Raw genomic sequence first — 24,700 nt, forward strand, 5'->3', positions numbered from 1 at the left:
TATATTCAAAGTACTTGGTTACATGTTCAATAGCAAATATCCAAATAACTAACTCGGCTCAATTACAGAAGAGTGAAACGAAATTCACATTTCATTTTACAGATCCAGTTTTACCTAGTTCTATTTTAATATTTATATAAAGCGATAAAACTGTCAAACACTATGTCATATACTATATTCAATATTTGAAATATAGATACAGCAATAATGAAATGTTTCTAATTTTCTTGTATTATTCCGCCAAACTTTATTCTCTTATTTCATCACACCAAAATGTAGTTTTGATAAATATAATAAATATGACAAAATTAATTTAGTGAATGCTTTCGTTTCAGCGTGTTCACGTGATCATAAGGCTTACCGCCATATTCTCATGGCCGCTGCTGGAAAAGCAGCAAATAGCGGTATATTTATTCTCTTTCAGATACAAAAAGAAAATCAGTACCATTTGTCTTATTCAAACATCTTTTTATTTTTGTCCTCTTTTTTTTCTAATTCATTTTTCAATATTACCAGTATTTTATTATTGAATTAAAAAATACAAACGGATTTCCCTTGAAGATAAAAAGACCAAAACAAAGTAAACGATTGAAAGAAAATTCTTTTTTAAATTTGGAGATTATTTCAGAAGCTACTTGAATTCTGCAACAAAAACGCGATTCTAAACCTATGGATCCTGTCGGGAGTAACTGCAGTGAGTCCAGTTTGGCTAACTCTAGTGTATCATCCGTTGTCACCTCGGATGATACCAAGGATGGTGAGAAAACACGTGAAGCTGTTCATGTTGGTCCATCAATAGTACCATCAGCGGACAAAAGTGTTACTACAACGAAACCTCAAGTTCAGGTAGTTGGCGGTAGTTCCGGTCAAGGCCTAGTGGCAGAAAGTAAAGATTCTGTAACCAGCTCGACTCCAACAGAACTAACTAGCAGTGTTGATTCTTTAAGTAGCAGTGTGTCTAACACTACTAATGTTAGTTGTAGTAATGTCATTACAGGTAACACTAATATGACCGGTACCAAAACTCAAAGTATCGGCGACATGAAATCCGTAACTCAGTTTATAGAAGAGATAAAATCTGTGAACGACTTGATAAATTGCTCTACTGATTCCACTTCAAAGACTGCACCTTCAGGTAAATGTTTCATTCAAACTAATTTATCTTCACCGTTCTATTGGAACAAGTATATTTGTCGACTATGCGTGTTGTTGGTGCTGTTTCTTGAAAAAGTCGAAGATGATAAATGTTAGAAACCATTACAGACAAAACAGGAAATATATAGTTGCGTTTGATAATTCTAATTTATATGCATCTAGATACTTCAGCCTGTTTTTAAATTTCTATGTTGTTCGCCTATTCTGAATATTTATAGATATTGGAAGTGTGCGTTAAACATACATATGTTGGAGTAATTCAAAATTTTACAAAATTTAGAGTCATCTTTGATCGCTCTACTCAGTTCATTGTCTTAGAAAGTTTCATTTATTTTTTCTTATATGACATTATTCTTTTGAAGGTAGTTGGTATGATTTTGTTCAATAATAATGCAACTTACGGATTTTGTCAAGTTTACTACTGTGTCAAGATACTCATTTATTTTTGTCTAGTTTTAATTAGAAATCAGGGCGGTTTTTTCATTTCTGGTAGTCTATGAAAGAAAAAGTGTTTTATTGAGATCAAAAATGTGAAAGTGAATTTAAAATGGTTAAAAAAAAAAAAAAAGAAGCAATTTTAATATCTTGTACAACTACGTCTTTAACTAGTATTTGTTTCCTCTTTACTGCCAGGATTAATATTTAATACTTGCATCTGCGAAGAGAAAATGAAATACCAAAGAATCAAAAATTTCAATAATGAAAGTAGTGTACTGGTTACATATTCCAGTGTTACAGTTCTCATTATTTCAATCGGATCCACAAATTTGGAATTACATCCAAAGCATGTCTATTAACTATGTCAAGAGATATATATATATATATGGCACATTCTAACTTTGAAAAGAATTGAAATTTGTTTTAAGTAGTTTAGGTGTGAATGGTGAAGGTCACGTAAAAGGGATTAAATTTTAGCTTGATGAAAAGTAAGCGATAATTAATTGTGGTTGGTGGAAAAAATAAGCGATTTTTCTTGTATTATCGGAAAATCGGTACTAGTCTGGTTTTTACCAATTTTGAACTGATTTAAATTTGGACGATTACACACGTACACGTGTGTGTGTCTGTATATATATAAATTCATAAATGAGGGTGAAAAATTAGATATTAATTTAATAATACCATCAGTTTAACACCAAGTGGCTGGTGTTAAACAACTTTGGTGGCTATACCAGAAAAAGGAGCTATTTTTAGCACTAGGGTTAACCACTAGCGGTAACTCTCTTATATATATATATATATATATATATATATATATATATATTTCAACAATTGAGGGTAAAATTAATTAATTATTAATCAATTTCACCAAGTATTCAGTATGCAAAGGGACCATTTAAGGCGAATTCAAATTATTACATTATATAAAAGGGCTTAGTAAAATAAATTACTTTGCCGCATACTGAACTCATTAGAAATAGTAGCTAAAAAAACTTTTTTAAAACTATTTCTAATACTTAAAGAAAACCTCTCTCATATAGTGTTTGCTCAATTCAACTCACGAAAGTATGGGGGTAAAGACATTAAAAAATCAGTGTTTTCAAATCCAAACCAAGGAGTTCTGAGCTGATGATAGAAATGTCGAGTTGACTAATCTTGAAACGTACGTTCTCAAATAACCTTTGCATTTGATTTTTTAATGTCTTTACCCCCATACTTTCGTGAGTTGAATTGAGCAAACACTATATGAGAGAGGTTTTCTTTAAGTATTAGAAATAGTTTTAAAAAAGTTTTTTTAGCTACTATTTCTAATGAGTTCAGTATGCGGCAAAGTAATTTATTTTACTAAGCCCTTTTATATAATATATATATATATATATATATAATATATATATATATATGCATAGTTACAAAGTATCTACATTATTAATTACCTACAGAATTTTAGGTAGTTATGCTGAGTTCATTTGGTGAGTTGTGTTAATACAAAGGTACCAAAACTGCAACCATAACATAAAAGAATTTTTGAGGATTTGAAATTATTATTGAACTTAGTGAAAATTTCATTTGGTTTTGTTGAATTTAAATTTCCTAAGTGTTTTTTCTCATGAAAATCTAATTTTGGTTTAAACGTTTCTACTCATAATGTTTATAACTAAGTTTTATTGATAATTTTCTAAATTGAAAATGAAAATAGCCTGACTGATATAAATAGATGATTATTCTAATTTTATCCACCATCAGTGCACTAATAACTATAAATGTAAAATAATACATGTTTGGATGGTACCATCTTTAACAGAAATCCACAATAAATTACGTAGTTGCTTGTAAACAGATTACCTTTTAAACATTTTTGATGTATTAAAATTATTTTACATATGTAGAAAGTAAAATAAAAATGTAAACTAGCGTTTTTATGAAAACACTGTCTTGATTTCAGCATTAAAGTTTAAGTAGGCAGAAAATGTTATGTAGAGGGTAACTGGTGGTTGAACATTATTGTGTTTGTTGATGTATATTGATTTATATTGTTTATATTGTATTATTGTGTATATGTATATGTATATATATGTAAGGATATGAGTATGTATGCACTCATATTTATATTTATATGTAAATTATTTTAGGGTTTGTACTCATACTTGCATTAGAATCTCCGAAGAGGCCGTAAGATATTCTTGTTAATGTCTCATTTATACCTGCAATATATGGCTAATAGGTTAAATGAGACATACCTATCTTCATGGCCGAAACAGCTGTCAGTTATAACGTATATGTATTTTTATATCTTGTTATATTTATTTAGTTATATCTCACCATATTGATTGTAATTATTGTACTGTATTAATGTCTAATCTCATTGCTATTGTGTAGTGTTTTAATAAAGTATATGATTCGGTATTATCTGATAGTTGATGATTGATTTAGATATATTTCTCCATTTTCTCATTTTGTATTATTAATTTACGGTAAAAATAATTTTACCTTTGCCCACCTAATACAGTAAATGAATTAATTGCATCGCAATTTTTAACATTTATGTATTAGCTTTGTTGGGTACTTCTCTAGCAGTATATTGGATATATGTTATCCCATGGAGGGTTGAATTTACAACCCCTATCTCATAACTATATATATATATATATATATATATATATACACATATATACGATGGGCTTCTTTCAGTTTCTATCTACCGAATCCACTCACAAGGCTTTGGTCGGCCCGAGGGTATAGTAGAAGACACTTGCCCAAAGTGTCATGCAGTGGGACTGAACCTGGAACCATGTGGTCGGTAAGCAAGCTTCTTACCACACAGCCACTTCTATGCCGTATTGAATTTAAATACTGAAATTGTTTATTTCAAACATAAATATTGAAATATTTACTTAACATCAAATCCAAAAGTATTAGATTAAACAGTCATCCTGAGCAAACTTGACTGGTGTGTTTGCTAATAATTGATAAATTGTCTTGATACAGGTTATACTTTTCATAAGGTTGTAGTTTATCAAACTGCTGATCTCCTCTTCAGAACATATATTTGCAATATTTATAACTACACTGTTTTGGTCTCTGTCATCAAGTGTTTTATTTCCAGATATGTGCACTCATCCAGATTGACTTGTATCCATAAAATATCTTGATCTAAGGGATATAAATACATTAGAAATTAATTACAAATTATTTTTTTTGTTACTTCCTCCTGGCTTTTTATTTCATTTTCTTAATTTTTCAGGATCTGTTTGCAATCATAATGGTGGAACAAATATTGGAGGAGCTAAGTATGTTAACAATTTTATTGTTGTTTGTTTCTTAGAGAATATAACAAATAATTCATCTTTAACCCTTTTGATACCAACCCTGCTAAAACCGCCTCTGGCTCTGTAGTACAAATGTCTTGTTTTCAAAAGTTCTGAATTAAAATCTTCCACCAAACTTTAGTCACAATCTATGTACCTAACACTAGCTTAATGATAACTAAGTTATTTTACTAAATTCTTTGTTATATTTAAAATTAATTGAAAGAAACACAGAGCATCTCAGCAGAAATATGGTAACAAAAGGGTGAAGCTGATTTTGAACTTGCACTGATTCTTTCTACAACTAATTTAATCAAATTGTCTTAATTTTCTCTTTTGAGAGTTTTAATCATACAATGTAGATATGAAATATCTAGGGTTGTCTAAATGTTAACATAATGAATTTCTAAAAATATTAGAATTTTAAGAGAGCTTGAATTTTTTAGTTAAAAAAACACTCAACTTTTACAAAAGTTTAGTCAGCACATTTGTAATAAATTTCATATCTTTGAATGTAATTTTGGGGAATTTTTTTTAGCCCTTTAGCATTCAAACAGACTATATCAGGCCTAGATATTCTACTACCTGTTTTATGTTCAAAACACTCTATTAGGCATTGCACCAATTGTAATCTGCTGTTTCAAGATTTTTCAGAACTACAGTTTGAAATACTAAGTAAATCATAGAAACACATTGGCTGTGAGTTAATGTTCACTTTCAGTGAATATGTCTTTTTCATTTTCACTGAAAGTAAATTGTTGTGTATTTGAGTAGAACTCTTAATTCTTCATAACCCAGATCATCTGTCTGTTGAGAGTATGTGCCTGGTCATCTTCGAATGTTGGGCTATTCATTTTCTTAACATAATGAAATCAAATCTAGATTCTAACCTTAACCTCCTCCAAAACATGGGAAACATTTACATTTATTACTATAAGACTTAGGATTAAAATTAATATTTCTTAAATAACAATGTTTGCTAGTATGCATTGAGGTTAGGTGTTTAAAATTTCATAATGGTCATATATTGTTTCTTCTGTTGCAACTACATTTCTTTTGTTTTTCCCCACCTCAAATCCTATACTAAACACTTTGTTCTTCTTTCCCAAAACTCCTCTCAACCCACATTTTTCTTAATCCTCATCAAGATTAGAAGTTTATTAAAGCAGATTTAGGTATTATGTTATATAGATTGTTATTTAGCTCCAATTCATCCTTCATTTAGCAATACCTTACATGGTACTGGAAGATGTAAAGGATAACTGTATTGTTAGTCTCCTTGTATGCATTTTAATATATTCATTACATCAGTGGTGTATAGAGATTTTTGTCACGGGGTATACTGCTGTGCTAGTCCGGCTATTCTTTTCTACTCTAGGCACAAGGCCCAAAACTTTTAGGGAAAAAGGGTGTTATCTTTTCTACTCTAGGCACAAGGCCTGAAGTACGAGTACAAAAACATATTTTTCTTCTGGGACACAATTATTTGAATCTGACTTTGTTTCTGAGGGTGTATTAGATTTGAAAACAAATCATAACCAGATTATATTTGTGATACTGTATGAACAGAATTATTTATAATGAAAATTTACCAACTTGGGTAGGTATGCATCACATACCTATGACAAAGGATGAAGCTCCTTCCCAAGTTATATAGACTCATAAGGGCTGTTTTCTCGTTTCTGTGGTATGTATATTTCTCACTGGACACAATTCCAGTCTGTTGTAGAATAACTCATTTTTGCTAGCTGGGTGGACTGGAGTAACATGAAATGAAGTGTTTTGCTCAATCACAAGTCCAACATTGTAACCACTAAATCATGTGCCTCCATCACTTACTAGCAAACCCAAAATATATACTCCTGCATTACATAGTCATTATTATCATTTATTAAGTACATTAAATTTATTAAGTCTATTTTTACTTTTAGAAATTATAATATTAGACATTTCATTTTTTTAAAATTCATTAATTATAAAAGGAACATTATGTGGTCAATTAAAAAAATTATCATTGACATGTTTTGCTACTCTGCAGCATCATATTTTGTACATATGCATCATACACTCTGATCTTCATTGAGAGAGAGAATCCTCTTTTTTCCAACAGAGGTAATAGCTTTCTAAACTTTGTCCATCTCATCTTTCTTTTGGTTTACTATACTTTTAGAACATCCTCTTCCCCTGTTAAGACCTCTTAGTAACAAGATCTGACCATTTGAAAGAATTTATATTATAGGTGTTCTAATGTTAACTACTCTTGTGCATCTATTACATATGAAACCCCTGTTTCTTTGTTGGCCTTCTTGTGCTCTCAGAGCATCCACTTCCCTTACTAATCAGTGTGTCAAAGTAACAGAGGCTAACTACTTCTAATGAGCTTTCCTGGTATAAGGAATATATTTCATGGATGCTTCTACTGCTAGCTACTCTTGTGCATCTGCTACATATGAAGTCTTTCTTTGTTGACTTGCTTGTGTTACTACTATGTCTCATGTGCAGCCACAGTTTATATGTAGTTTACAGCAATGCTTCATAAACTATCTGATGTGGCATACTGGCAGTTTTTTTCCCAATGTGCCAGGGACTGGTAATATTTCTTAGTAATATTAATTAATACTGGATATAACATATATAATCATCATCATGTTTAACGTCAGTTTTCCATGCTGGCATGGGTCGGATGGTTTGACTTAGGTCTGGATAGCTAGCGATTGCACCAGGCTTCAATCTGATCTGCCAGTGTTTCTACTGCTGGATGCCCTTCTTAATGCCAACTACTCTGAGAGTGTAGTGGGTGCGTTTTACGTGCCACCAGCACAGGAGCCAGTCAGGCGGGCCTGACATCAATCAACGTTCGGATGGTGCTTTTTATGTGCCATTGGCATGGGGCCAGTCAGTGAGTACTGGCATCGGCCACATTTGGATGGTGCTTTTTACATGCCACCGGGACAGGAGCCAGTCAGGGGGCACTGGCCACAGCTATGATATAATATTTAATAAAAGTTGACAATTTCTTATCTTATATTTATTTTGTAAACAAATTATACAATATTACATAAGCATTTTAAAATGTTTCTTTCTTTTCTGGAAACAAACCATGTACTGGCAGCTGATGGCTTGTGGATCAGCATCAGTCCATGAACCACCACTTTAAGTAGCACTGGCTTATAGTACAGATTTCCTACCTAGTTCTTTTCTACTTATTGAGTATTGTCACCTCTCTGATACAGTAAAGCCTTATTTTCTTTCTTGCTAACAAAAACTTTTGTCATTGCTTTGTTTATTTTCAGGCCTTTTGATTCTAGGTTTTGGTGTCACATTTGAAATTTCTTTAATTCTTTGGCTGACTCAGATATGAAGCCTAGGTCATCAGCTGATAGCTTTTCCAATTGCTTGTCTTAAATCCCTGTGTTATGACCTGGAGAACAATAATGAAAAAAGAGTTGAGAACTGAATTCTAGATACCTATGTGTACACTGAGTTCCTTTTAACTCTTACTTTTCCAACAGTTTCTCTTAATGTCATTTTCACGTCTCTTATGCCATTTCATTTAGTTTTGTCACCACAGAACTACAGAGCAAGGCTTTCTCTAGGATAACAAATACTAGATGTATTGGTTTGATCTTTGGCAAGAACTTGTGTACTTATCTTACTTGGAAAAGGACATTGTGGGTACCTTCCACTTGCTTCTAACTAGGGTATCTCTTGCACTTGTTGTAGTCAATGATACTATTATACCAGTGATTGTGAATGACACCTCCCTGTATTAGTTTGTCAGATATTTTCAGCATCATAGTGATTATTTTTGATGGTCCACTTGCTTGTCCCTTCCTTTACATTCTTAATTGTTCTTTCAACTGTGTAGTTATCAACTTCATTAGCAAGTCTCTCAGTATTGTTTATTTGAGACAGTTTATCTTTATTCCATACATTCTCCTCATTCAGCAACCTTTCATGGTAATATTTGTATTACTTTTAGAATCAGTGAAGGCAAGTGCGGCATCATAATTCCATAAATATTTTTCCCCAACAATATCTGGATTTGCTTTGATACACTGCTTTATATTCAGGAACACCTCACATCTCTGGTTCTCTCATCATAGAACATTGGCATACTACTTTTAATGTTTCTCTTTGCTATCTATAACTTCTCTTCCATGTAACTGATATTGTTCTTTGCTCTCTTTTTCAATCTTTCCATTCTTTCATGGCTCTAACTGCTGTACCATTCCACCATCATGCTGCGTCCAGCTGGAACCTTGTGGGATCCATAGTTCCAGTTTGTGGTTTACAGCAATTTCTTTCAAACTTCTAGTTCTGTATATTATTAGTCTCTATCTCTCTTTTTTGATATATGACTGCTTGCCTGGTTAATAATGAAAGCTTTAAATGTGTAGAAAACTTAAAGAAAAACAATATAATGTTTTTTGATATTGTGTTATTCATGTAGGATGATTCTTGTAACCTTTATTTTTTTTTCAATTACTCATTGGTTCAAAATATTCTGTTGAATATAATTTTATCAGTTTATTAGTGATAATCTTGCATATATATTTATAATATATATTTTATTATAATTGCAATTTTTTTCTTTATTATTTAGCCATTTAGCACAACCTGCTGCCATTTTTGGTTACCGAAGTTCTAACAACACTCAGAGAATGTAAGTACAACTTTACGAACTTCTAATATATAAATTTTTTCAATTTACGAATACTTTAGTATGAAAAGAAATGCTAAGTTATAGCTCAATATACAGATTGACTTTTAGGTGGATGAATATTACAGTAAATACTAACTTGTAGAAAAAAAAACATGAAGTTTCGTCTTTTGGTACAGTAAAATTATTGTTATTTAAAGTATTTATTCAAATAAAAATATTTGTGTGATGTTAAATGTATATTGTTAGAATCTAAAGTGGTGGATTTTATATCTTGACTTATATCAAAATAATACAACTTGAAGAATCATTGAATGTTGACTTTGCTATTGCAGAATTCTTGAAGGAAATGATCGTGCTAATACCTTCAGTGTCAAGAGTAAAGAAGTGGAGGTTATTACTAGCAGATTGAGTAGCAATCCAGAAAATCAAGCTGGGAGCAACAAGGTAATTTTTTTTTTTGTATGACTTATAAAAAATGAATTTTAAAAATTGTATCTTTTGAGTGCAAATCTATTGTGATAGTAGTTGGTTTTATAAACTATTTTTTATGTTGCATGTAATAATAGAGAGTACAGCATTCATTTCAAGAACTAAAGTGGTTTTTTTACTTTTTCATTTAAAAACAAAGGAAATTAATAAATTCCTCTTTCAGTTGGTTCTTCTCAAGTTTTTTAATTTGTATATGAAGCCATACGAATCCAGTAAATTGTATTTAATGTTATAAAGACATTTTACCTGTTCTAGTTAAAATTCTATTCCAAATAGGTATTTACTCAATAGATTTCTTTTACCGTAACTTTTTAAATGATTAAAATAATTTGACAGCCTTTAATGAAAGGCTGTCAAACCTCGTTGCTGTTCACAGAAATGGTGTGTTTGTTGCTTATTGCCTTCGAGGTGAGAGTCTTCTTTGTTTCAAATATGAATAATATTTGAATATTTTACAAAAACTTAATTTTTATAAATTTATTTGTTGTTACTTGTCTACTCTGATCACTTAAAATGTAACCAGTTTAATCAGTTTGCCAAGTATAATTTTGATAAGTTGATTGTATTTTATCAGTTCTAAATGCCATAATTTGAACTTAAGTGAACATCTTAGATTAACTGTCTAAGATATTACTCTCATTTAAATTGAATATACATTGCAAACTGAGGACAATGTGTAGTGAAGGAAAAAAGTAAAACCTGATTTCTTATATAAAATTGATGAAAATAATTAAATAGGAATTTTATTATTCCTGTTTGTATAAGTTGATGGATTTGAATGAAAACATCTAGAAAGTTACTTTACATTAAATACTTTTTTCTTTTTTATTTATTTTTATAATTTTTAGGTGAAAACAACAACAGTTGTGAAATTTGAGTGGGAAGCTCGGAAATATTTAGGCAACCTCGTTGCTGTTCACAGAAATGGTGTGTTTGTTGCTTATTGCCTTCGAGGTGAGAGTCTTCTTTGTTTCAAATATGAAGTGTACTCTTGTGAATGTTGGGACTTCAGCATTAACAGTGGGAAACCTGTTTCAAAACTTTTTTCAAATTGAGTTTGAGCAAGGGTATTGAAAAACTGGTTCTAGCACCTAAATGGCTAAAAGTAGAGGAGAAAAAAGAAAATAGACAGGCTTTTTGAATGATTAACATATAAATTACCTGTAGCATACAAAACTGATATATGATGATAAATTTTAATCTTTTAAAATCTGGGTTTATTTTGAATTTTGACTTGATTGTGTACAGATTCCAGTTGTAATGTAATGCTTTTTCTTTTGGTTACTTGCATCTGAAAATATGGTAGGTCCTACTTATAGTTTATGTTCCCTTCATCATCCTCATCATCATTTTATGTTGGTTTTTCTCAGCAGCCATCAGTTGGATGGATTGTCATAGTTTGTTGCTCTTTTAGAATTACTATACTCATACATATGTTGAGAACCATGTTTTGCTATGTTCCAATTTTTGGCATGGCTTCTTATCACTGGATGTTCTTCCTATCACCAACAACTTTTTAGACTGTACTGGGACACTTTATCATTCTGTGGTTACTAGAAAGGTTGTTTTGTTTCTGACAAGATTAAAGAGTTTACTCTGCTGTATGTTATCTCTATTTGTTCATCAGTATCACAGAGATTATGATGTCCCTGACAAGATTTAAGAGTCCTCCACCCATATAACTGAATACAGTGCTCCCTCTTTATAACACAGGTTATGGGGTCCAAGAAAACCAACCGCGTTCTATCCAGGCCACAGATTCACGGGTAAAGGGGTAGGGTGGCAGGCGATAATAGAAAAAAATGAGATATTTGGTTTGATTAGTAAAGTGCACGAACAAAAAAAAACATTCAAGTTTAACATTTATTATACTGTACCAATAAATTACTTACAAAATATCATGAATTATAGTAAATACAATAACTTAAAAAAATGTTTACATTGTTTATTTCCGTAACTAGTTCCTGTTGACTCTAAAATAAGAATTTTCAATAAATACTTATGAAATGCTTTTACATTGCATTTCTGATGTTATACCACCTAGTGAATGAATTGTAAGTGCTTAAAAGTATGTTTGATTAATAAAGTTACATTGTATGAAAGTTCACATTTATTTTTTATTCAATCACATAAAAAAGTCTGTCAGCTTCTTCTGGCACAATCCTTTCCTCATCTTAATCTGTGTCTGCCTGAGCAGGTTCTTCAGATGCATGGTGTAGACTGGGTCATGGTCTTCACACTCTGTATTCTATAAGCCACTTGAGATGTGAGATAGCCCCTGTGTGTGTCTTGGCTGGGGCTGGTGTCTCTGATTCCTCTGTGTCATCTGGCTCCTCCTCAATCTGCTCCACAATCTGGGTCTGTTAGTGTCTCTGTTGGGGGTATGGCTTCTTCTGCTTTCTGCCACCTGTTAACCCAGTCTTTCAGGGTCATTGTCTCCTCTAGACATTGTTTTGCTGCCCTGGTCTCCTCAGTGAATCCCATGAATTCCTCTTTTTCTGGCCCTAGCTCTGGCTGTTGGGGCTGTGGGAAGGCTGCATCAAGGGTTTTGTTCCAGCAGTTGGCTATGGTCTTGGTTGACACTGTAGCCCAGGTTCTGCCTGACAAGTAACTGGTATCCTTGATAGTAAGCTGCTTCAGATAGTCTGGAACACTAAGTGGGGATTCTGTCATTTCCAGGATGAGTTCCTTCTTGCAGGTGGCTTTGAAGGCCTGAATGATGCCAGCATCACAGGACTGTATTTTGCTGGTTGTGTTCATAGGTAGATAGAGGACCTTGATCTGGCCATCTCTGGTCTGTAAGATGTCTCCCTTTGGGTGGGCGGAGCAGTTATCTAGCAAGAGGATAGCTTTCTCCGGTAGGTTGAGGTTCCTAAGGTGGCTCCTAACAATAGGGACAAATAACTTGAAGAACCATTCTTCAAATATGCTTGAAATTATAATGAATGAAGTGGAATATGGTTTCCTTTTTATATAAATTTGTACCTCCAGGGTGTTAATTACATCCTTTAAATATTAATTTGTTTGACTCATTTGAACCCCCAATCAAATTGTGGAAAACGAACTGTCAAAAGTGCTCACTGGTCAAAAAGGTGTTGTTTTCATCACAAAATCAAAGAAATTATGCACACAAAACATGTAATGAGCACCAGATTATATGGTAACTGACTGCAATATTTTCAAGCTGTTGATTAAGGTATTTTGTTGAAATTTGCTGAAATTCTGCTTTTAATCAAGGTTTTTGCAGGTTGTGAGCAATAATGAAGGAAATTCTGCTTCAAATTATTTGGGGTTCATTCAAACCACCTGTGTTATATGCGGGGACGCGGTATAGCGAGACACCTTATAAAGAAAGAGCACTGTAGGAGGAAAATAAAGTGCTAGAGAGTCTAAAGGAAGGGAGTCATAGTGGAAGTGTGATTAGAAAAGAATGTAATGTGTGTGTTTGTGTATTAGAGAGAATGGTTACATGATGGTTGTTGGTGAGGGAATTGAAACATGGTTAAGAGACAAGTACATAATGGTTCATAAGATATTGAATAGAAAACATAACCAAGATGGTGTTATAAGAGAGACAATGAGAGTGCTCTGTGCAAGAGAGAGTAATAAAAGATAGAATGAACGACAGCTACTTGGTGGCTTGGTGATGAAAGAGGGAGTAATGAAAGCAGAAGTGAGTGATGTGTGTCAGTGAGTGATATACTTGAGGTGAGAAAGCGTGATAAAAGTGGAAACGAGAGAGAAAGTACAATGGATAGCAATAGAGATAAATCAGAATTCTCTTTCTAATCAGTTATGCTAACTCTTTCAATAGCTTTCATAATCTGATCCATCAATTTGATACTTTTGTAATTGCTCTTTTGTTTCTCCTTTGTTTTTGTAGCAATTGACAATGATATAACTATGTCAACCATTAGATACACTGTACTACCTGATTGACTATGTGATTGCCCTATCTCATCAGTTATTTTCAGCATCTCAGCAACAATCTCTTCATTGCCCAGCTGCCTTCTCTTAGTTCGCTGCACTTAAAGTAGGCCCTCCCTCTCCCATGTAATTTCATTCAACCTCTTATGGTAGCATATGGTTTTTGACATCAGTGAAGACAAATGCACTGTTATCACCCTGTACACACCGCTATTTCAATATCATTGCAGGAACTTATTTTATTGAAGGATGAAAGCCAAGTTGTTTTTAGTAATAGTTCTGAAATTAATAACTCTGATGTTGTTACTGACATGAATTGTAGTACTCCTCTGTTCATTTAAGTGATGACTACGATTCTAACAATTGATTGTGTGGCACAATCTTTTGAAAAAAATCTATGTTGTGATTAATCTTCTACTTTCATTTTTATGTAAATAAAAAAAAATCTTTTTATATGTTATTGCCTAATCATCTTTTTTTTTATATTGAAAATACAAGCACTTTTTATATGTACACAGGTAAATCTGGTGCTAATGTACGCATACTTAATCGGAAAACTGCTGACAGGACATTATTAAAAGATTTCTGTGGACGTGTGACTGACTTGGCTTTTGCTTTCACTGATAAGATACTGCTTGCAGCCATTGATGAAATGGGAAACCTTTATATACATCAAATTACTGGAGCCTCAGAGGGCAAAATTCAGTATCCTTTTGAAACTTCTTTACTTTTTTAGTTGTAATGATTGCATTAATATGAAGCCTTTTCTTGTATGAAAAACAAAGGGAATTCTGGAGTTGGGATTTCTCAATATTTTAATATGTAAATGGAAGCTTTGGGTTCTATCGAGACAAGATGTTGGGAATAGGGGAGATAATAGCAGTTATAATAAAAATTCCCCAATAGTTATTGCCCTTGAATTTTTATATTGAACTGAGGCATTTTCAAAGTTTAAATGATTTTAAATTTAGTGATATTTCACCATTAAAATTACACGTTAAACAAGATATTCCACATCTCAAGATACTCTTGATTATAATCTGTTGCTTTCATAACATCTTAACACTACCATGATGAAACTTTTTCTTTTAAGATATGATCTTTTTTTTTCCCAAGTGTATCCTGATTATATTGAGAAATATTAAGTTATCATTTATGTATAGAAAACTTTTTTTTTTATTAAATATGTTAAATTGGGAACAGTTTGATATGTACTGGGCTCTAAGTAATTTCAGCATGTAGTTTCAAATGTTTAGATAGAAATAGGTATCAGCGATGTTAATGAAGAATTTCGTTTTTTTTATTTTTTATTTTTCAAGAATCTCCATTTTTTTGTTATAAAGAAGCTATAATTATTATTCAGTCAATTTGGTGTCACTTTAATTCCTTTTCCCACGATACTAAGTGGGTGAAAGGCTTGTTAAAAATAGAATACATTTCCCTTAAACTGTGTTTAGATCAAAATTATTGCTGAACATTGTCTCATACAATGATAATCAGTCTGAATTTCACAGAGTCTTCTGGTGTCCATACATTCCTGATGAATCTGAAGATGATACTTCTCAGGATAATTCTTTTTCTAAGATGCTTCTTATCACTCATGGAGAAAAGGTTATTAAATATTATTTTACTACATCCAGCATTATTTTAACTAATTTAAAATTTTTGTTCTTAAATGTTAAATATGTAATTTTATTTTTGAAATTAAAAAGGAAGTAGTATTTACGATTTGAACAACTGGACTTCAAAAAAATAATTTGTGGTCTGGAGGAAGAGGCTGCATTGAGTCTTCACAGGTCCTCTGAGATAATTGAAATTAATGCAGTTAATGTTCTTGAATATTTACAAGTCAATGACTGTAGATGAAATGTGTAGGCAGTGAATTCTAGAGAGCAGTGTTCTGTGGTGGAAAGAGGAAAGATTGAGTGTTTAGTGTGGGACCTGAGATTGGTAAGGGTGCACATGATAAAGGTGAGGAGTGCTTGAGTAGAAGTGGTATGAGTCAGCTCTGAGGAGCATATACCATTCTGGTTACAAAGGAAAAGACTGAGAGGGGTCAGCTTCTTTAGAAGTGGTCTTTGGTGTTTGTGTGTACCATCTCATGTATCAAAGTAGTATGCTATTGTGGATCCCATTGGAGTTTTCTTGAGAGTTAGTAGTTTTTATGGGCTAATGTATTTTCAGTCTTCTGAAGAGGGAGGGTAGTCTTTGTAATGCAGTGGTGGCTATTTTAGGGATGATATTTTGCCAGAAAAGATATTTGGTGGTAATGAGTTCTAATATTTGTAACTAGCAGAGATACCCAGCATTGCTTGGGATTAAAATGGCAATGTTTGTATAAATATTACAGTTTTGTTGAAACAGGTGATACGGGGAAAATGAAGCATTGACAATAAAACATTTATGGAGTAAATGATGGGCTAATTTGACTAAGTGACATTTCATGTATCTGTTTGGAAGAATCCAGGCCTAACCTGTCATGGAAAATTGGGGTTGGGGGATACGTGATTTTTGAATGCACCAAAAAGCTCTCAGATATACTCCCCTTTGCAGTGGTTGGCATTGCATCTAACACAACCCATCGTATGGTTGATAGTCAAATGAATGTAGGTGTTATGGAGATGTATGTAATTGGGTACATTCTACAAATGGGCAAGAATGAGAGACAGCAATGGGGAAGTGAATTGTTGAAATGGTGTGGCTGTAGAAGAAACCTAAACTGAGCCACACATACTCACATACACATTCATATACAAAATGTAACGACCCTCACATATAATAAGACCAACATACATAACTTTTCACCTCATTATTTTTTTCAGTTGTCACATATGTATAAGTGTGTATAGATATGTGTTTTAATCCAAATGAAAATTAAAATTATCACATATACATATAGAAAGAGAGAGACACATACATTCATACATGTCAATTGTCAGGTATATGTACATGTAGATTGTGTGTATTCAATAACGTAACACGGAAACACACACACTCATATACAAAATGTGGTGGTGGTGGTGATATAAGTGGTGCTGGTGGTTTAAAATGTCTTTTACTATCTTGTACGTATATCGAACGTGCAAACACAGACACATACACATAGTTGACTATAGAAAGATTATCCCTATGAAATGTTATATTGTTTTAATTGAAATATAAAGAAAAAAAGTTACATGTTGACACTTGGGTGTAATTCTATACAGTAAAAGAGACACATACATTCATGTATGTCAGTTGTCACATGTATATGTATGTGTAGATGTGTATATATGTACCTAATAATAATGTACCTAACGTGGAAATACACTCACAGTCACATACACACTCATATACAAAATATGATATTGACGTGTTATAAAATGTCCTGTAGTATAGTTGACTATAGAAAAATTATCTCTATAAAATATTTTAATCAAAATGAAAAGAAAAAAATTACATGTTGACACTTATGGGGTGTAATACTATTTATTACCTTGTATGCATAGGGAACAGACAGATAGAGAGACAAAGAATTGAAGAGACTCACATGGATATACATTCACGCATGTCAGTCATCACATATATAAATGTATGTGTAGATGCTATATTTCGATACTATATTTCTGACCAAAATACACCCCTCATGAGTTTCAATTCAATTCTAAAATAATCATGAATTTAGACTAGTTTCATTAAACAACTGTAACTTTTTTTACTTATCAACATATTAATGTGATATTTGGAACATAATTGAAGAAAGGGTTCTTATTCAATTCTATTGCATAATTTTTGTCTCAAAGTGACTCTAATTACAGGTAAACTGATCAAAATATAAAAATATAGTTTAAACATTACCATAGAAAATGAGTCATCAGCTAATATTTAATTGGGTATGCAACAAAATTTTGATACAGAAGAATTGTGCACATCACTAGATTATCAGTTGAATTTAATGCACAGAAGAACAGGTGTACCATAAAGGTAAAATAAACTGAAATACTGGAATTTGTTTTTGAAGAAAACTAGAAGATTAAATACAACTGAATGAAATATACTCACACACATACATGAATACACAGGAACATATATAATAAAGATTTACTATAGAAATTAAATCAAAACTTGTCACTCACCTTGCCGGCAAATTAAAATTACAGGTAAATTAAAATAAAAAGTAAAACTAAGTAAATTTGAAAAATATTTATGCAATCTAATTATACATATGTACAAACAATATTCACAATATTTCTATCATGGAAAGTTGTAAAACATCCCACTCTACATATTGCAACTTTGCAGAATGCACATTGGAAAGACGTTTCAACTGGCGATCCACTGGGAGTTTCTGTTTGTTGATGTAGACACTGCTTTTTGCGACCCCTGATTTTTTTCTGAACTCAGAGGTATATCTTTCTGGTAGGCTTTGCTCTTCCTTCCTGCATTTATTTTTTTTGAGGAATAACCTGCCCTCTACTGTGTTGCTACATCTGCTTGGAAATGCAGATGGTTGCACTGCTTGCGAACCCCTCCTGATTTAGTATGTGATATAAATGCATTTACAATGCTCATGTTTACTATATACCAAACCAGGTATCACCACCATTTATTACCTGGTCTACCAACCGGATAATAATTATCTGGTTCAGCTGATCCACACCGCCCATATGCCATTTTCATCTACATGGTTGTGCACTGATAGATAGAAAATTTATCTGCCTCTTTTCTCTGTATGTGGTCGCTAGCAGATTTCCTTTCTGCCATTAGATTATTTCGCCTCTTTTTAAAAAAAATTTTGCTTTTTTTATATCCAACGAAGCCCTTTTCTACTAGCAATTAATATAGTACACATGTAGATGTAGTATGAGGTGCCTTGGCTGCATTTTGTTGATACTTGAGTGTGGAAGATTGGTGAAGAATGAACAGTTGTATTATTTGTGTAAAAGAGTGGAGTTTATTGGTGATGATAGCAAGCTTGTAATTGATGTCTATGAGGAAGAAGGTGAAGGAGAAAATGAATCTTAGTGGTAAAGCTTAATTGATAGGTCGTTCAGAGAAGGGCATCCTTCAGCACAATCTGTGGTGATGTGAGAGATGAGTAAAACCCAAGCCAAATTCATACATGTAACTTCTGTAATTTACTGATCATGATTTCAATTATGAACATTAAACTTCAGTTTTGTTAAATTGAAGTAGAAGAGTAGATTTTAAATTTTTGATCTAAATTGTTTGTCTTTTCTTTAGGCTGAAATATGGAATGTAGACATGGTATGCCAAAAATATGGCACAGATAGTGTAATGTCTAATGAAGTAACTTGTGGTGTGCTGCGAATTAACAGTCATACAAAGCCTATTGCTGATGCAGCATTTTCACCTGATGGATCAGCACTTGCTACAGCCAGTATGGATGGCATGGTTAAATTTTTCCAGATCACCATGAATGAAGGTCCATCTCCCAGGTAAGAATTATTAATGTTTTCTTTTTATCTAGGATAATTTTCTATTTATGAAGAGGTAAAAAGTATTAAGTTATTGTTTGTAACTTGTATAATTCAGATCTGCTGAATAGAGCAGTTACATTGACTCAGTTAATATATTGTTAGAAAGCTGTAATAAATTTTTCTTTAGTGACCTGTTTAGTGGATGTTTGCTTAATGCTGGAAAATTGGGTCTGGCATTGATTTTGTAGATTATTCTAATTTCTTGAAACAATTAGCTATTCAATACTCTTCAATAAATGTTTAGTATATGCTATTAAACATCTTCAACAACATTTATCATCAGATGTCTCAAAAAAATATTAATTTTTTATACACTCAGAATATAACATACTCTTAGTTCAGATATATTATTGCTATACCAAGTTTTCTTTGAATGCTATTTAAATATGTTCACTTTTTTTTAAAAATTCAATTTAATTTTGTATTATAATTATTTGTTCATAAAATTTGAGAAATATTTTTAGTACTCATTGTAGGTGTCTCTTACTAACAAACTTAGGTTTAGTGACTCAGTTGAATATGCTAAATGTTGGTGTTATAAAGTTATGTTTTAAACATGAAACTAGTAATTCCTGTAATTTCAGAAGACTCCATGAGTGGTCACCTCATGGAGGACAGCCCCTTTCTTGTCTTTTCTTCCTTGATGATCACCAGAACCCTCATCCTGAGTGAGTATACAATCTTTCTATTTCTTTAGATTCTTGTAATTATTGTTAGCAATAAAGACTGATCAGCATTTGCACTATAAACCCTAAAGCTTATTTTCCTTTATTCTGTCAGGCTTTTAGAATTATAAGTTGTATATTCTCCATGTTCCTGGAAGAACACCTCTCATGGATAAAAACTGTCCTGTGGTTCACTTTTATTATATTCCTATAAAGCTCTAATAAATACTGATTAATGCTATTTAAGCAGCTGTAATATAATTTACTTTGCTTGAGATATATAATTTTTTATGCAGTACCAATTAAGATGTACACAACAAATAAATAGTAAAGTGAAGCAAAAATAGAACAGGATAGAACAAAGAGATATCGAAACTTCTGAAAAAATTAATCATATTGTAATATACATAAGTTTATGTATTGCTTATCCTATTTTGAACAATTTTGAAATGTTTTCCGACTATTACAATTTTACCCTTACAGCTAGGAACTCTAAAGGAAAATGTATATTTAGAAGATGTATTTATGTTTGCTGGCCCTGAAACTTCAATGATTTTGTGTGTGTGTGTACATACACAAACACTCCCAATTTACAAAAGAGCTACAAATAGTTTCATACTTTAGAGATACAATACTTTGGCTGATTTATATAGCATGCCATGTATCTTTAAAGCATGAAACTATTAATATCTCATTTGTAACTTGTGTATATTAAATATTTATCTATCACTGGATGGAGTACTTTTCTTCATCCATCATACCCATAACAGAACTGTAAACTAATACATATATACATACATATAATTGTATATATATAATTATATATATAATTATATATATATATATATATATATATATAATTGTATATACAGAAATATGGATATATATAATTGTATATATATAATTATGTATATATATCTGTAAAATAATATGTGACAATTATTCAATAGCCAAGATCTGAGTTTCGGATGCCGAGGTGGAAATCCACAACACTATCTCTTCGGTTATCTGGCCATCTGAAAAACGCTATGAAAAAAGACCATTATACAAAGGGAAATTACTGTGTTATAATTCCGCTACTTATATAAAAGCACTAATCCAATGACTGCTAATTATATATACATAAAAAGGTATGTATATAATTATATATACATATAATTGTATACATATAATTGTATATGCGACATGGAAAGATGGCTTATCTGGAAAAGCAGCTTAGACCCTACTACATGTCTAAACTCAAGGACAGAACTTTTCAGATCATGCCCACATGTGACAAAATTTTTGTTAATTTTTGGTCCCCCCAAGAATACAGATAGAACTTGCTTTCTATATTATGTCCCAAAAAGTTTTTTTTATCTCATTATACCTTTTATTTTTTTCATATATTTATATATTTTTACACATAATAATTTTTTCTGTACTCTTCCATCCTGCATTTTTTCCTGTGCTTATATAGACGTGTATATAGATTCATTTGTACACGTGTATGAATATGTATGAGTGGGCAGGTATGTATGTATGTATATAGATGTGTGCGGGCATAAGAATACATATATATATATATATATATATAGACGCTTTTACTCAGTATTTTTACAATTTTTTCGGTTTGGGCGTATGTATAATCCTTTTTTTTGTGTATGCGTATATAAACATGTACGGGTATGTACATATATGGGCGTGTGTGTGTGTGCGTGCATAAGGGCATGTCCGTATATGAACGTGGTTTTTACGCTTTGTATACTTCCTTGTTTTTTTTCTGTTTTGTTGCTTTTTTTCTGTATTGTTACCTTTAACCATGTTTTTTCTTGTGCTTGTGCGTATATAGACGTATGTATGAACTTTTACAGCGTGCGTGTGTGTGTATGAGTTTGTATATATATGCGTATACATTTGGCAAAAAATGTGAGTGAAGATGTGTATGTTTTCATAGTGACGTACACGTACGCATGTGGGTGGGCGAGCGCGCATGTGTACGTATGATTATGCTTACGTGTTTACTATGAACTTTTAACCGTATTTTAATTAGCGGTCATTGGATTAGTGCTTTTATATAAGTAGCGGAATTATAACACAGTAATTTCCCTTTGTATAACGGTCTTTTTTCATAGCGTTTTTCAGATGGCCAGATAACCGAAGAGATGATGTTGTGGATTTCCACCTCGGCATCCGAAACTCAGAGTTTTATCTTGGCTATTGAATAATTATCACATATTATTTTACAGATAAATTTCCTCTATTTACATAATATTGAGGTATCTTTCTTTCTTTTGTTATCTTACTGTTTTTACCAATAATTATGTATATATATATAATTATATACATCAAAATAAGCAACAAGAATGACTCCGGTGATTTGGTACGATCGTTTCGTACTACATCATTTTATTAAATGTTGTATTACAACAGTTTTAAAATGCTGAGCACTCATCAGTCAATTATAGAGGTTTTCCATTAATACAAACATTTTCATATCAAGTGGCAACATTATAGAGAAGGTAGATACACAGACAAAGATGTGGATTTAAATTTTAAGAATATTTGGGGTAGTGGAGCCCATCAACTGACTGACTGAGATTCAGTTGTTCCAGACTACTGTAAGGTTCTGAGAGGGAAGAACAAATTTATGTCTATACTGGAAAAAAAATTTTCCAGCCTCCCATAAATATCATAAAATAATTTCTAAAAAATCAGTGAGAATTTCATATTCCACTCTCCCAAATATGGCTACCATAGTAGCTAGACTTAATAGTAAAAACATTAAGCTAGCCAGGAGTGGAATGAATAGTAACAACAATGATAGTAATAATAATTGTAAAAATAGCAATAATAATAATAATAATAATAATGATAATAACATTGATGTAAATAGTGATAATAGCAATATCAATAATAGAGGTGGTATAGATAAAAGTATGGTAGGTGATAATAATGAAGATGAATTAATAATTAGTAACCCTAGTTTGCATAACAACGTAATTACTAATAGTGAAAATAATACTAATACTAACAATAATTTAAATAACAGTAATGGAAGTGAACTGTCCTTAAATAATTCCAGTACCGGACACTATCCCCCCAGTTGTAATTGTAGGATTAGATCAAAATGTCCGTTATCTGGCCTTTGTTCTGTCCAAAACGTGATTTATAAATGCACGATAATAACTTCAAACAATAGCTTTCTTTATTTTGGTTCTTCGGTAGATTTTAAAAAACGTCTAAACAATCATTTTTCCTCTTTTAGGCTCAAACATAAGGCAGGTTGCACAACATTATCTAGTAAAATTTGGGAACTAAAATACAAATAATATAGAATTCAGCCTAAAGTGGGATATAGTTAGAAGAGCGCAACCTTATAGAAATAATAGGGATGGTTGTCAACTTTGTTCTATGGAAACTTATGAAATTTTGAAATATCAGGGTAATACAAATCTGTTGAATAACCGTTTGGAGCTGGGAGTATCTGGTATACATCGTACGACCCGAACGTTTAAATACTTTAAATAATAATTTTGTGAATATTCCTATATTTTTCAAATTTTAATTCTTTATAACCAAATAAAAAGGAATATACCATACTAGCTTTCAAATTAACATTTATAGATGACTAAAATAACTTCACTGCAAACTTAAAATTGAATTCTTCTTTTTTTCTAAAATTAAACTGTATGAATCAAAATAGTTGGAATCCTAAATAGTATGAATCCCAAATAGTAGGAATACTAAATAGTATGAATCCTATGTCCCTAAAGAAACTATTCAGTTCACCTTGATTATCTCACTTCTATTTCTTAATATATAATTAGTCTAAGATATCTTTATAAAATATAGGAACCAAATAGGAACGAATATACCATACTGGTTTTAGTTTAACACCCATAAATGATTAAAAAACTTCATTGCAAACTAAAATTAAATTCTTTTTTATAATGTTCTCCAATACTAAGTAGTACTGTGCAGGTGGCACGTAAAAAGCACCCACTACACTCACGGAGTGGTTGGCGTTAGGAAGGGCATCCAGCTGTAGAAACATTGCCAGATTAGACTGGAGCCTGGTGCAGCCTTCTGGCTTCCCAGAACCCCGGTCGAACCGTCCAACCCATGCTAGCATGGAGAACGGACGTTAAACGATGATGATGATGATGATTAATCCTATGTCCCTAGGGGAAACTATTTGGTTCATCTTGATTATCTCATTCCAAATTCTTAACATATAATTAACCTAAGATATTTTTACCTAACTAATTAACTTTTATCCGCAGGTAGTAAATTTTATTTCCAATAGATCCTATATTTTAAGTCATTAATATCAACTCACTATCCATGAAATTTGAATAATTTACTCTTCTAAGGTACCTCTCTTCATATTATAAAATATCGCCTTCTACTATACCTTTGAATATCTTCCTTCTTTGATTTTCCCTCTTTCATCTTTCTTAGTATATATTTTGACCCCTAATATGTTCACTTGATTAATAAGGCTTTTTCCCCCCAGTTAATAAGTACTATGCCTACTCATAATAAGTGATAGTCTCTTTCTCCAAATTTGAATAAATTTTAGATTTATAT

The 24,700-nt window shown here is 31.9% G+C and overlaps 1 protein-coding gene across 3 annotated transcripts in view; it reads left to right on the forward strand.

The window, feature by feature from the left end:
* The first annotated feature begins 346 nt into the window (after nucleotides 1-346).
* LOC115210509 (enhancer of mRNA-decapping protein 4) overlaps nucleotides 347-24,700 on the forward strand; it is a 59,986-nt gene continuing 35,632 nt past the window's right edge. For 2 of the 3 annotated variants that reach the window (XM_029779115.2, XM_029779120.2), the window contains exons 1-9: nucleotides 347-1,135; nucleotides 4,838-4,883; nucleotides 9,508-9,567; nucleotides 9,900-10,011; nucleotides 10,905-11,010; nucleotides 14,502-14,688; nucleotides 15,441-15,594; nucleotides 19,207-19,421; nucleotides 20,030-20,131. In XM_029779115.2, the coding sequence (XP_029634975.1) occupies nucleotides 670-1,135; nucleotides 4,838-4,883; nucleotides 9,508-9,567; nucleotides 9,900-10,011; nucleotides 10,905-11,010; nucleotides 14,502-14,688; nucleotides 15,441-15,594; nucleotides 19,207-19,421; nucleotides 20,030-20,131 (1,448 nt within the window). In that variant the 5' untranslated portion in view covers nucleotides 347-669. The remainder of the gene's footprint in view (nucleotides 1,136-4,837; nucleotides 4,884-9,507; nucleotides 9,568-9,899; nucleotides 10,012-10,904; nucleotides 11,011-14,501; nucleotides 14,689-15,440; nucleotides 15,595-19,206; nucleotides 19,422-20,029; nucleotides 20,132-24,700) is intronic. The other variant, XM_029779125.2, reaches the window with a different exon arrangement.

Source organism: Octopus sinensis, linkage group LG1, assembly GCF_006345805.1.
Source record: "Octopus sinensis linkage group LG1, ASM634580v1, whole genome shotgun sequence".
NCBI lineage: Eukaryota > Metazoa > Mollusca > Cephalopoda > Octopoda > Octopodidae > Octopus > Octopus sinensis.